General features: G+C 44.1%; 1 protein-coding gene across 1 annotated transcript in view; it reads left to right on the forward strand.

Moving 5' to 3' along the window:
* LOC124555824 (neurogenic locus Notch protein) overlaps positions 1-14,617 on the forward strand; it is a 166,616-nt gene that overhangs the window by 85,080 nt on the left and 66,919 nt on the right. Inside the window, exon 5 of the mRNA XM_047129891.1 lies at positions 5,644-5,777. Coding sequence (XP_046985847.1) covers positions 5,644-5,777 — 134 coding nt within the window. The remainder of the gene's footprint in view (positions 1-5,643; positions 5,778-14,617) is intronic.

Here is a 14,617-nt window from a genome sequence, read left to right on the forward strand (position 1 = left end):
AGTACGTGTTTCATCAGGCGAATTACGCTGCGTGTGACAGTTCTTTTTGTGACACGAGAAAAGTATATCTTTTAACATACTCAGTCAGTTGTGGAATGTTGTTATCTGAGTAAATGCCGCCTAAAGTATATTCACTCGTGCTAAATGATCTCTGATAGACAGCTGGTGACACGTACAGCGTGGATGTAACAAAACTGCACCTCAGTCATATCGGATATCGTAGACTCAGCCCTAGCAGCGCTCCTTCCTTTGTGGGGGCAAAGGTCAGTGTTACCCCTGCCTTAGTGAAGAAAGCGCCAGTATGTCACTTCCGTACATAACGGTGCGGTATTTGTAAGTGAGAATGATCGGGCTCTGTGAAAGGGCGTGGCATTTCGACTCGTACGGGACATGTTGGTCGAAAAGTGTCACTGGCACTCGGTGATAGCAGCATGGTCGTAACGGACAGTATAACTAACCTATTCGAAACTGGAACTACAAAATGGGTGTAGATTACGAACGCTTCACACTGCACTGAACACGTGAACGCCGCCGCTGGAGTGCTTAATGGAAAAATAAGTTTTCGAAAGAGTTCCTTTTCAAATTTTCCTTCAGTGATACACTTATACATGTAAGATTGCAGTTTACTATCATGTTTCGTAGGGGACTGATAGACTGGGGGAGGCATTGTGTACATTTGATAGTGACTCCAAATGCTCTGAACATCGGTTGACACCTCGTGGTCTCCCGTGCAAACAGCGTACAGGGTAATTCCCAGAAACATATCCAAACACAGTTTTGTGCCTTGGCACGGCGTTTAGAGCTTTTGAAGAAAGAAGATAAGGGTTCAACGACTAGGTCAGCGGAGAACGAGCGTGTGGTCGGACTGGGGAAGGAACTTTGCCTTACCATTTTCAAAGGAAACATTCCGGTGTTTGCCAGTTTGGGGGAATCTGGACGGCCAGAGGGGGGATTTAAATGGCCGTCTTCCCTAATGCGAGTCTGTTGTCTCAGAAGAGCCTAGGCCTGCAGCTTGTGGAGGCTTCACAGCGAGCCAGAAATCTTATTTACTTCAATCATCCTTCTCATATGTACGGCAACCATCCGCAGTTTTTCTGAATAATATTCGTTTGTCATTTGTATCCTTTACGGTGATGTAGCGTGCAAAAATATTAGTGTCGATGTAGGATTTTTGTGAACGTTGTACCGCTGTGAGGTATTGGTAAATGACTAAAAAAACACGTTTAGGAATAAGCGAGAATTAAGAATATGTGTTTGCGATATGCATAATATTTTGTACGAGCATTTAAATGGGAGGTAGTTATCGCAAAGAAGAATGTCGCATTTTCTAACGATCGTCCAAAAACTTCGAACGAAGGAAAAACTACTCAGCGGAATCTGGAGAGGATGCCGTAAAACCCAAAGGAATGCGTGACCTATTTTATAGCCACCGACGGAATGTGTCTTCATTCCCATTGTTCCGAGACAAAACGAGTCGGAGCAGTTTCTCCGAGAAAGGTGTCGTAGTAGTTGTCACTCTCGTCTCGTATTCTCGAAGAGCGCTAGATGTCGTCGAGCTCTCGGTCACGTGACTAGCGTGTGTGACTGGTCAGTATTGTTTCCGGAGGGTCGGACGGGTGGCATAAGGGCGAGGGTGTGTCAGTGGAGAAGGTGGCATTTTGAACGGAGCGGCGCAGTCCCCGAGCGCGAAATGAGCGCAGCGCTGTAGATGCGTATCGCGACCAGGAAGCAAACCGGTCGAGCGCGGCCCCACTCTTACTCGGCTGGAACTGCCGCTCGCCGCCCATCCCGCTCACACGCCGCTCGCAGCCAACTCTTCTCGCATTTCTTCTTCTCGATGACTTCGGCACCAGTTGCCAGTACGCGCTGCCGGTCCGTAAGATTCAGAGCGCTATACGCAACGACGTTCGGGTAGCTTTCGTGCTCCTCGACTCCCGGAAGACATTCAGAACACTTCCGTGCTGTCATTTGATGAGCAGAATACGAACTAAGTATCTGATCAGAATTTTCCGACCGGACTCAGAACAGAACTTGTGGGACATATAGCTCAGCACGTCATTCGTAACACATTCACCTCGATAAAAATGTAAAGGAGTCCTCACACGTTCGATACTATTGTCCATATACACTGATAAGCCAAAACGTTATGACCACTGCCCACCGTTAGGTCGAATGCCTCCTGTCGGTGGTAGGGCACGTGACGCGGCAGGGAAGGAATGTAAGCGGAAGAGGGGCGAAAGGGCAGTCATTATAGCGAAGATACGGGTGGCAAATGCTGAAATCCACTGATATAGGCGGTTTTGACGAAGGGCACATTGTTTTGGTGCTGTGGCTGGCGTACTACTGTCGTGAGCACCTGTGGGATGGTGAAATGACGAGTAGGCCGTATGGTATTGGACGACCACGTCTCACCACAAAACATACAAGTTGGACGATCTCCCGCTGTGTAATCCAGGATAGCCAGTCATATGACGACATTAAGATGTGCGCTAATAAAATAGCAAAGAGTTCTTCTGAGAGCCCCTATTTCGGCAACACCTTCGGTGCCATCTACGTACCGTAGTTGAGCATGTTACAAATGTACCAGTCAGAAACTTCGGCCTCACGGCTGCTCTAGCGTCGGAGGGTTAGGCAGCTCCTTTGACGCCCACCTCTCTTCAGGGTGGTATCCTCTTGCGTTCAGGCGCTAAGGCAGCCGCAAGGAAGAATATCTTTCAAAGATTCTGCCAGATATATACGTATGTGTGAGTGGCAATGTCGAACGTTGTCGAGAAAGTCGTCCTGTCGCGTATCGCACTGCGAACTGTAGTTTCCGATCGCGGAATATGTGAGAATCGACGCCTGAAGCGAAGGGTTGATTTCGTTCACTCCTGAGGCGTTTTTGTGTCGATTCTGAGCAGCGGTGTATATTAAATGTTTCACTGGCCCACCGTAAGAAAACCGCGTGATTTTAATGCTGTGTTTCGCGGTTCTGACCTCCATCGCAAAGGCGTCAAAAGAAAGGGGTGAGAGAGGGTGTGACGCCTTGCCATCGTATGACGCGTGCACGGTTGGTGTTCGATAGAACTGTCGTGCCAATGTGACACCATTAACCCACCTTGCAGCTCACATGAACTTCTGACCTGTGGACCTTTTTTTCCATGCGTCGGCTGTTTGAAGCGTCGCTGAGCCCGAGGGTGACGTCCCAGGGCACCACACTTTTGCACAATTACGGAGGAAGGTTGTAGACACCTTTGAGCCAAATTTCAAACTTATGCGCCGGAATTGTCAGTATGAGAACTGTAGCCTAAATCAAACCTGTTTGACGCCGGCCGTAGTGCCGAGCGGTTCTAGGCGCTTCAGTCTGGGACGGCGCGACCGCTACGGTCGCAGGTTCGAATCCTGCCTCGGGCATGGATGTGTGTGATGTCCTTAAGTTAGTTAGGTTTAAGTAGTTCTGAGTTCTAGGGGCCTGATCACCTCACATCTTAAGTCCCATAGTGCTCAGACCCAAATCTGTTTGACAATTTTTTTTTCTTTACATTCAGACTTAGCCGTAAGTAGATGAAAACATCTTCCCTATTGTATTGCTAGCTTATTTAGCTTACTAATCTTACTTCTGTTATTTCTAGCAATCTCATTCAGTTAATTATTCCTCTTTATCTGTCGTCATTCGTAAAGGGATTTTCAACATTCTTAAAGGAATCGCTAGTTTTTTTCTATTATTGATGATCTCACTTTCCTGAGAATTGATAAAATTTGCCGTTTTACCTAGGACTTTGTTTAGATCTTATTTTCCATGACGAGGGGAGAAGGCATTATGGACATAAATTTGCTAATTTCTTGTAATAAAACGTAAATCGTTACCGATTTCCTTCATTTGAAGTAATAGTTATTGTTTCCAATATTTCCTTTCGGAGATATTGATTAGAAAGTACATATGAGTACGTGAAAATTAAGTAAAATGTAGATTTATTCGCGGGTGCTGTGAAATTTTCCGTAATGAGGCCTGTGAACAATAATCTGCACTTTGAATAAGCAACGAGAAAATTTGTTTGAAATGCAGGGTGGTGTGTTTAGTTTTGTAAGGTGATATTTCAAAACTGGAGCTAATGATGAATATTATGCAAATTATTGAGAGTTCGCTCAGATTCGGAGTTTTACTAATCTGCAGTGTGCCCCCCTTCGGCAGCGCAGATAACATCTAGGTGGAACCTGAATTCGTCTCCGGCTCGATGAATATGTTTCGTCACAGAGTTTAAACGAGTTGTACTCGTTTTGTTTGTCGAGAAAGTAATTGGCAATGGTGTGGTCTCAAAACTGTTTCTTTACGTAACATCAGGGTGTATAATCGTATCTTGTGAAGACCCCATCTGTAGAACAGGGCTCTCTCTACTGTGCTACTTACCCCAGCTGAAGTAGGAATGCAGAGTGGCGCAAAATGCGTGTTAGAAAGCGTTTGTATACTGTGCTTTAATCGTACGCTGCAAATGATTCTCCTTGTGATACCGCTGTATTTTTGCTCTGAAATTTCTGTAGCTCGCACACTTTTGTCTCAATTGACATTTCAGAAAGGGAGCATTAACATTGGAACAGCGGTACTGTGGACCCACAAGTTCGAGCTGTTGCTACACTTCATCTACAAAAAGTCATTGTTTGATGCACAGTCTATGCACAATGCATTATTGAGACCATTTTTATCGAGGAACCTGTCACACAAGATCAATACAGACAAGTCCGGGAACAAGAATTTGTTCCGATTGCACGACGCCGCCAAATGCCTTGTGCAGCCGAAAATGATAATTCTTCAGAAAGTCATCACGGAATTCAGTTAAAAGGCTCTACACACTCATTGCTGCAGAAGGAAACAACGTTGGAAACGTTATTTACTATATTTCAGGTCGTCTGCTATAGCACGAGTACGATAGCAAGAATATAAAATGGCTCTGAGCACTATGGGACTTAACATCTGAGGTCATCAGTCCCCTAGAACATAGAACTACTTAAACCTAACTAACCGAAGGACATCACACGTATCCATGCCCGAGGCAGGATTCGAACCTGCGACCGTAGCGGTAGAATATATCACCCCGTATTACGTCGTAGTAGACAAAAAGTTCCTAACACCCAATTTTGCACCGCCCTGTAGATTCCTAGCATGATACGGATGAAGTTTCCACCTGCTTGCATACAGAATATTGACCTTCATTCATGGGAAGTCTAGACCATTATTGCAATATTTCGCAATATGTTTCTCCCAAATATTATTTTCATAAAAAGTAAATGCCCGTAAATTTTTTTAAAAAAGTATTTATAAACAAAACTCATTCACTTGTGAGAACAGCATGAATTGTAGTAGTGGTTCACCGTAGTTTTGCAGTCCTCTTTTGCGAACATTGTTTCTAAGTACTTTTCAGCTTGGATTAAACTCCGATGAAAAGTTTCATTTTTCGTATTTCAGGGAACATGATACAGTTTAATGTGGTAGCACTTTGTCGGTGCACAACGTCTCCTCACAGTGGCACACGATCGATCGTGTTGGAGGTCACTACAGCCCTTGTGGTGAAACTGTACACTGGCGGACAAAAACACTTTGTTATTAAGTTATGGATCGCATGGTGCATTAATTTGCTAGCGGCAGCTTGAGAGTGACGTGTGTTGCAGGTGCCTGTGCGACTCGCGGTACACGGGGCAGAACTGTGAGAGCGAGTACATCCCGTGCAGCCCCTCACCCTGTCTCAACGGCGGCTCCTGCCGCGAGGTGGACCAGCTCAGCTACGAGTGCGTCTGTCCCCAAGGTACGTGTGACGTGTTATCAAAAAGTAAAGTATCCTTATTTATTTATCACCTTGAAAGTAATCCTCCTCACATATAATACACTTGAGCCAGCACTTTTTCAAATCTTGGAAACCCTTGAGCGATTCTGTTTCTTACTTTTGAATACATTATGCGAGTGACAGTGATCAATGCGTTACAAATCTTTACTATCAAAAACAGTCTTGATCACAATTTATTTATTATGGTGACCGGTTTCGACCACTACTGTGGTCATCTTCAGACCAATGAGTAAGAACCTCCTTCTGCTGGAGAAGTGATTCATTTTACCCCTGCTGCCTTGAGAATTTCAAAGAAACTATTCCAGGCAAGACTGTCAAAAGTTTTCTTTAAGTGTAGTAAGTGAATGATACTGTTTACAAATAACGAAGGCCCAGTGCGGTCCAAGGGCTTTGCGTTCATTATGGAATAGAAGTTTCCTGAGTGAGATATAGACGAAATAAAACTTCTTGTATATTTACTCCTGCTTGCTTGATGACAAGGGAAATTCATTTTAATCCTGGAGGCAAACCGCGAATAAGTCGCTCAGGACTAGAAGAAGCCTTTGTGTGCAAAGTACAAGTATTTGTGTACGTATCTTCTGAGGTTTATTTCGGATTTCATAGGGTGCTGAAGCAACAGAATTCATTGACAAATCGTAAAATGTATCACGAAATAGAAAAATATCGGTCTTGTGGTCTACTCGCGAACCGACAGCGCGGTAGGTGAAAGACTAGTTAAGGAAAAACTGTAAAGGCAGTATAAGCTCCCACGCTTGAGTGAACACTTTCACCGTCCGATTCAGCGAATTCCAGCCTGCACTAGATCTCTGTACGTATCCAAGTGCCCGACTTGGCTCTTAAATAACGTTCTCCCTTCCTTTCGTCTCTCTGATACGTGGGAAGTCACGAAATGTCTTAAGTTCTGTGCGGCCAAAGACCTTTCTCATCGCTAAAAGATGTACATGATTTGGAGACTGGCGACGTTCAAATAGCAGTGCTACATGCAGATGAGTGAAGCTCATCGTGAACTATGCTGGTGGCTGCTGCAAAATCCAATGATCCGTGGTTCGATCCCACGTAGATTCTAGATCTTTTTTCCGGTATGTAGGTGATTTTCACTACTAGAAAGATTTTGTGCACATGAAAATGTTTTTAGTGTATCACGTTCAATGGTAGTCTCTCTTGGGTGCGTGTGCAGACGGGATGGAAAGAATTATTTCTGTGCCGTGATTAGTATGCGTTGAAATACTGTTGCCTATCGCACGACGGGCTGGTTAAACCTGTTTAAATGTCTCATTTTGGGCAATTCTCACTACAGTCACTATTCAAACATGTCTTCTGGTTGACGACTCTACATTTAGCGTTACAGGTATGTACAGGGTTTAATCTGGATAAATTTCAGTTTGAATTTCCCGCCATATCGTTCTTGAAAGCCACAGGCATCAAGTAAACAGTCAGAACTTTAAAATTTCCGCGATGTGACGGACAAGTGCGGAGTACAAGCGAAGAGCCGCGATTATCGCTCGCCCACTGAAATAGTTAGAGTTTTCGGGTACCCGAGAGCAACTGTTTACGATATTGTGGCCAAGTAAATGCTTCGGTGAAGTCTGGGGAAGGTTCTGCTAACGTGGTGAGGAAACCTCATTCGAGAAAACACGTGTCACGAACTGTGGCAGCCATCGAAAATGCTCAGGCGCTGATTTCGGAGGACTCGGGGCAGTCGCTGAGGAAATGGAGTCAGTATTTAATGTCAGCGAGCGAACAATGGGTCGGATGGCAGAAGAGGACCTCATAAGAGTTATTTAGTCCAAAACTGGCTCTCGGATAAGGATAACGTTGACATGTTGTGGTCAGAGTAGTTCTGTGCCCGGGTTAGAACCCCCTAGACTAGCATATTTGGAGCGTAGTCGAATGAGTTATCAGTAAGACGGGCCACCCTAATGTCACGCCTCTACGCACCGCTACCGAAGTAGCATTCGCGAATAGGGACAGCGCCGTTTTAGTGTGTGCGCGATTGCTTCAGGACAAGATAGGAGGCGGTCATTGCTGCTGAAGGGGGTTACATCTAGTAATTTTACTCTTGAAACATACCACAGCTTCCATTTGTATTTTGTTTTAATAAATTTGCTTTTAAAAAAAGATACATTTGTCCGGATTTAAGCCCCGCACCCTGTATGCGGAAAGAGGAGAATATGCGTATTGAGGTAGGAGTCCCTTTTGCGTTACCTTTCTCTCATTAATTCAACAATTCACAAATCAGTTTCCTCGTGACGTATGGCACGTCTAATTTCCATAGTTTTTCACCTGAAATGAAGTGATGTCGTGGCTTCAGCAGTGGCAGGCCTGGGCAGCTACGAACCGCCCGCCGTCGGCTAATTGTGGCACTTGACGATTCAAACTGGTTTGTGACGCAGGCTGCAGTCACGTTCGTCGCTTTGAACCAGTCTCGCATATTCTGTAGCCGATAAATCTTGTAAATTGAACCCATTTGTTCATCCACCCTTCGGAATAATTTCTTTCAACAAACTATCTATCCGCAGCCTTCTGACAGAGAACGATGAATATCGTACGATTTCCATGCTTCGTTTTAATAAATGTCCGAGATCGGCGGGAAATTTTCTCCAACTAAGCTACCTGTAGTCGCGTTTTTCGTAAAAGGAACAAGTGGCTGCAGCTAGTTCGTTTGTCAATTCGAGCATAACAGTGACTGGTTTTTCTGTCGCCGGTTACGAAATTCGCCTCGCAGAAGCTACGAAGCTGAGCAACAATATATAATTTTATATGCGTGCTTGTGTGCCAGTTAAGTTACTCTTGATTTAATAGCTACACCTGCAACTTATCTGACAGCTGTCGAGGGAGTGGATGCAAATCTGGATTGTAGCACTCCTTTTACGTGGAATGATTGTTGTGTTGCTAGGTAAAAGTCAACTTTTTTAGTGTACATTTAAGATACACTATTGGATATTTACTAACTACTGTTATGTGATATACCACTCGTTTCTTATGGAATCTCTGGTCCAGGTTCGTTCACTATTCACGGGATGTTGTCTTGGACTGTCCATAAAACAGATGATTAGTTTCACGATGCCTCGAACCATCTGAGAAACTGCGACAAATAAGGAACGTTGACATATATCAGCAGGCTGCGTTCTGGAGTTCAAAGAGCGATAATCAACATGGAGAAATGCAGTTTATTTTGCAGTGCAACGTATAGTGAGTCTAGTACAGAAATATCGATTAGGACGCCTTCCGGAATAGTACATACAGTACGCTCTTTGTCGTGTATAGTGGAGAATGAACGTAGCACCATAACTTCAAGATACATAAATGTTGCTCAGAATGCGTGTGTCTTCGCTGGCGGACTTTTTAAACTATGTAGCAAGTACAAACTCTCGAGTCGGTAAATGTATATACGGGAGAAGTTATCGCAGATAATACCTTTATTTACACGAGAGAGCGAAGTGCGCGGTATTGGTCACGTGGATGAATTGAAGTAAGATTATAGGGCGAGATGTTCCGTCGTCAAGCGGGAATGCACAATAATTTTTTTTCTATACTGTGTATAGCTCTGCCTGAAAGATGACAGTAATAGCGTTTTCCCTGCTTCCCTGTAGCTCATCCAGTGTGTGGGGATTTATTGAACGCATACGATTCTTCAGCTCTCGGAGACTAGGGTATTTTATTGCCTTGCTGATTATGCTGCCTTCGCTGAATATATCGTGAACGCGTGCCAAGTTTGCGTGTCATTTATGCGCTGTTATATTGTCTTGCTAAAAAATCCATTCAGACTTTCACCGAGCGAGGTGGCGCGGTGGTTAGCACACTAGACTCGCATTCTGGAGGACGACTATTCAAAACCGCGTCCGGCCATCCTGAGTTGAGTTTTCCGTGATTTCACTAAATCGCTTCAGGCAAATGCCAGGATGGTTCCTTTGAAAGGGCACGGCCGACTTCCTTCCCTAATCCGGTGGGACCGGTGACCTCGTTGTTTGGTCCCCTCCCCCAAATCAACCAACCTACCTTTCATCTTCTGTCAGCTTATTAAGAAATTGATTGAACAAATTCCATTGGCTCCACAATCCTAAAACATTTTTCGGGTGAATTTTATTCGGTCACTCTGTGTATGGAATACAGAACAAGTATCATGCGATGTCTCTGCAGTTAGGCGTGTCACCGCATGCAACGCTTCCGAAGACTTCCAAAGTGCTTTCCGTGGACGCGTCATTTCTTCTCTGTATGCCCACCCCAAAAAAATTAAAAAATGCAAATATCGTTAATTGTTATTTACTTTTACTCACAACACCCTTTAAAAAGAGACATTGATACGTAAAGAAGGGCCTAAACATGAAAATATAGAATATGACAATTACTGGGGAGAGTGTCATCTACCACTAACACTTAAATTTTTGGGTTAAGTTTAACCGAAAAATTTAATATTTATGAAATCAGCTAGAAGAATGCATTAAAAACAATATTTTTTTCAGAATTTTAAAATACAAAATAATTGACAAGAATACAATTTTTGAAGAGGTGGACATAAAGCAACCCCCCCCCCCCCCTTTCCTTTTGGTATTAGGAGCGTTAAGAAGTCTGGGAGGAAGGAAAGTAGGTAGGGTAAGATTATTGTGTTTCGAATATTATAGCCCCTTTAATTTTCGTGTGTACAGAGAAAGAGAGAATTTCCGCCTTGTGTAATAGAAAATCCATTGTTTTACATATACATGTTTTAATACTTTGTACTGTCATTGGTTTTTTAAAACTTATCGGTTTACAAAACTGATAGCGTTATGTACGTCTGAATAATTTTAAAAAAGTTACATATTCCTCATATTACCAGTCTGGGGACGATGTGCAACTGGTGATAACTGAAGATAACTTGATAAGCCAGGGTCGGGAAAAAAGCATTTTATTGGACGACCAGTTTGGACAGAGGTATGGTGCCATCATTGATCAGTGTTGCAAGTCGCTCCAGAGTGGGAAGTGCATATGCAGTGTGAAACCACTTGTAACACTCATGGATAATCCGTTGTACAAATTTTAACCGATGATGAGGGCATAGCTCTGTCAAAACTGCTCATCCAATAAAATGCTTTTTTAGTGATCCTGGCTTGTAAGGTTTTCTTCAATAATGACTTTAAATATTACTGAAGGGAGCACATGAGTACTGAAACATGTGCAGGAAAAAAAAGTAATTTTTTTTGCCTAAGGTGGAAATTGACTGAAAGATTGCTTAAAGAGTTTAACGACCCGTGAACACTGCGCTTCCCGAATACAACTCCACGGAAGAACATCTCACCTCGGTACTAGACATTTCGGGAATGCAATCAAATATTGTTAGTTTTCTAGTGATTCTCACTCGTTAGCACTGAAATATTGTCGCGGTTTGTCATGCTCTACGTCTGAGATACGTATTTGGCCAGTTACACAACTTTCTACAATCCATCTGCTTTGTAGCCCGTGCCCCCCCCCCCCCCCCCTCCCTCGTCCCTCACGGTGCGGGAAACGATTCCGTCCGCGTAGTTGGTGGTCCATATGATAGACCCTGTGATATCACAGCTTCACCGAACCTTCGGGATTGTTTGTATAACCACGTAGATACGTTGTATAACCACGTAGATACGTCACAAACAACGTCGGGCTTGATGGTCCAGTGGTCGAAGCGGACTCTCGAATAAACATCCATTCCCGCCAATCATGCCGTAAGAACTTTCTTTTACACACCCACACACCTCAGCTGAAGAAGCTTCAGATGAAATAAAAAGCCTGTCACTGGTAGGTATGCAGCAAGTACGGCGAGTGACCCGTGCTGTATGTCGACGTGGGGAAGAGTAACGGCTGTGCAGCAAGCGTTGCAGAGGCTTCTGTGTTGATGGGACATTAAACAGCACCAATATGGGGCTCGACGAGGCGCATAAGGGCTGGGAAGCCGTATCTGCGCTGTCTGTGTCTGGCGGGCTTCCAGCTTGCATTACGCGCTTATTCATTCAGCGGGCGACTGTGGCGCGGCGCGGTTGAATGTCCCAGCAAGGCCGACGCCTGCCACGCGGATTTCACTCTTTTTGCGCCTCCTTCCATTCGTTCCGGCTACGTTTCCCACCGCGGCGCGCCTGTGAAGTTCCTGCTGAGCGGGACACGAGAGATGACATGGCTGTGCGCGGCAGCACCGCCCCCGCAGGTCACCAGCCTCATTACCGGACAGTAAAGATTCATCTGCGCCCTATAAATACGCGAGACCAACGTACCGTCGACATCGACAACATGAAAAGCACGTATAACAAACACAGTCACTAATGAGAATATTCGTTTGACCACACTTTCAACCTCTCTCTGTCCTGCCGGCCGGAGTGGCCGTGCGGTTGTAGGCGCTACAGTCTGGAGCCGAGCGACCGCTCCAGTCGCAGGTTCGAATCCTGCCTCGGGCATGGATGTGTGTGATGTCCTTAGGTTAGTTAGGTTTAATTAGTTCTACGTTCTAGGCGACTGATGACCTCAGAAGTTAGGTCGCATAGTGCTCAGAGCCATTTGAACCGTCTCTCTGTCCTATCGCGTTGTACAGGATTCGTGATTTTCACAATTTGGCAAATTTATTTTATTGTAATGTTGTGGTCGGATGCCCTTCGTGTCACCACAGTATTCAGTTAACCTAAGGCGAGTCGCCTGCGAATCGTGTTAACTTTGTTCTCTGCTGTATCGTATTTCAAATGATTGTTTACCTGGTTGACTGGGGAACACTACAGTAATTGCTAAAACGAGAGTGGAAAACCGCGTAAAACCTACAATGGTGATGGCCCGTATACTAGACCAGCGCTCGTTAATCGGCCGCGGAAATTCTATCAGGGTCCGGCCCACCTGCCAGTCGCACGCTTCGAATTAAGCTGTTCCAGCAGGCCAAATAATACGATACTTTCAGTGAAGTTTCTAATAAGAGTGTAAATATCCTGAAAGACATATTCGAATACAAAATTGGAAATGAGTAGACATTTAAAAATAAACACGTGTGAATCATTTTATATCTTATTACACCCTAAAACTAAACGTCCTGCTGCATATTCCATATGTATTGCAAGCCATGAGGCATGCGGAGAAGACATTCGGTTTAATTTACTGCAGCTATCCCACGGGTACGCCACTGATGTAGGTAACATATCAGGCAAGTTCTCCTGTTACCTAACTTCTTGAATCGACGTCGCGTTTATGTCGGATCATGATTTGCGCTGATTTCCAATAAGTCATACTCATATACTTGCTTTAGGCTGCAGACAGATTAGGTAAATTCTTTACGTGTTCCACAGATCTTGGACTTTTTACCACCCTGAGAACCACTGAAAATTGTAATGTCTTTATAGTTGTAAGAACACACACTCGCCTGAAGAAATTCTATATTCTGGTTAAGTTCTGCACGTATTTACACACCCCTGAAAATATTTGGGAGAAATTACGTAGTGTTACAGAACAATCCCTCGTCATTATACGAGATGTATATTGCAAGGAATAACACGTTTCTTGACTCGTTTCGGAAGCTGAGCTGTCAGAACTTTGAGAGAAAGCTCTTTACGATGCACAGTTCCTTTCTTTTAGCGTCCCACACCGTAGTATTTCTGCGGCGCTTTCTCGCTGATTCAATAAATCTGTGACTAGTCATCGCGAATTTGTAGTTCGAATTTTCTGTCCCCTCCGTTAACTCAGTCTGGTAACGGTCCCAGAGCGCGTAACAATATTAAAGAACTGATCGAAAGAACGTTTTTTGAGTTAACCTTGTTCGTGAGTGACTTGCACTTTCTGTGGATTGCATCTGTCTTCTCCGCGGTGTCTTTCCACCGTACATCGCTCCTGGCTGGTACGGCTGTGGCAGATTGCCTTGACGAGGCCTGGCCGGCGCGCCGGCTTCCCCCAGTACTCTGCTACTCCCAGCAGCTGCGACGCAGCTTTGCAACTCAGTGTAACTACTTCTAAGACGCGGATATTGCAGCACGATTTTATCAGTAGTGTTTATTTTCAGCTCTCTTTACTTTCTTCCAAACCAATAACATTTATTACTCGATTCAGTAAGTACTTTGGATAGTGCGAATTCGGCGAAGAGAACTACAGTTTCACGTACTGGCCTGTAATTTCTGACGTTTATAAATTTACGTACATTTCGATTTTAAAATATGTATTGAACCGGGAACTGTGGTTCCTGATACAAACACATGGAGTTACTCGGATTAAAATCTGTTACGTCTGAACGTGGGCGGGACTTGGTCAATTTTATAACATAAAAAAAAAGTTCGCACACGTTTTAAACCAAACATTGAAATAACGTTAGCAGCCTGTCTGTGCAGTCGTGGATATTGCTCTAGGGGTAACATTTTATAATAAGAGTCCTGTAAATTCCTGAATTGGACAAACAGGTCGCAGAGCTGAGTGCTACATTGTACGTCTGTCAGCTCAAGTTGTAAATAATGAAGTACATTAACAGCGAAAAGTGAGAATGGTGTGACAAATAAATCGAAATTCCTCTTCAGTCGTGCAGTGTCTTGGAACTCATGATGAAATGTTTCAATCACTGAAATGTAGCCTGTCTGAGAAATGTTGCATATCATAAACTAGAAGCAGACTTTCCCATAGGATTACTTTTAGTTTGAAAGCATCTATCTTGTTACCAAATGATCATCACGTTGCACGAATACAAATAAAGGGTGATGTCGACCATAAAAGATTTTGTCACCACTCTACTTACCCTTAACTCAATTTTTATCTTAACGCCCGCCTTCAGTTCAGCCAGCATTCAGTGTTGTTCGTCAGAAAACCAGTGCATCATAACGTCTTTGTGGCTGACGTTC

This window comes from Schistocerca americana, chromosome X (assembly GCF_021461395.2).
Source record: "Schistocerca americana isolate TAMUIC-IGC-003095 chromosome X, iqSchAmer2.1, whole genome shotgun sequence".
Classification (NCBI taxonomy): Eukaryota; Metazoa; Arthropoda; class Insecta; order Orthoptera; family Acrididae; genus Schistocerca; species Schistocerca americana.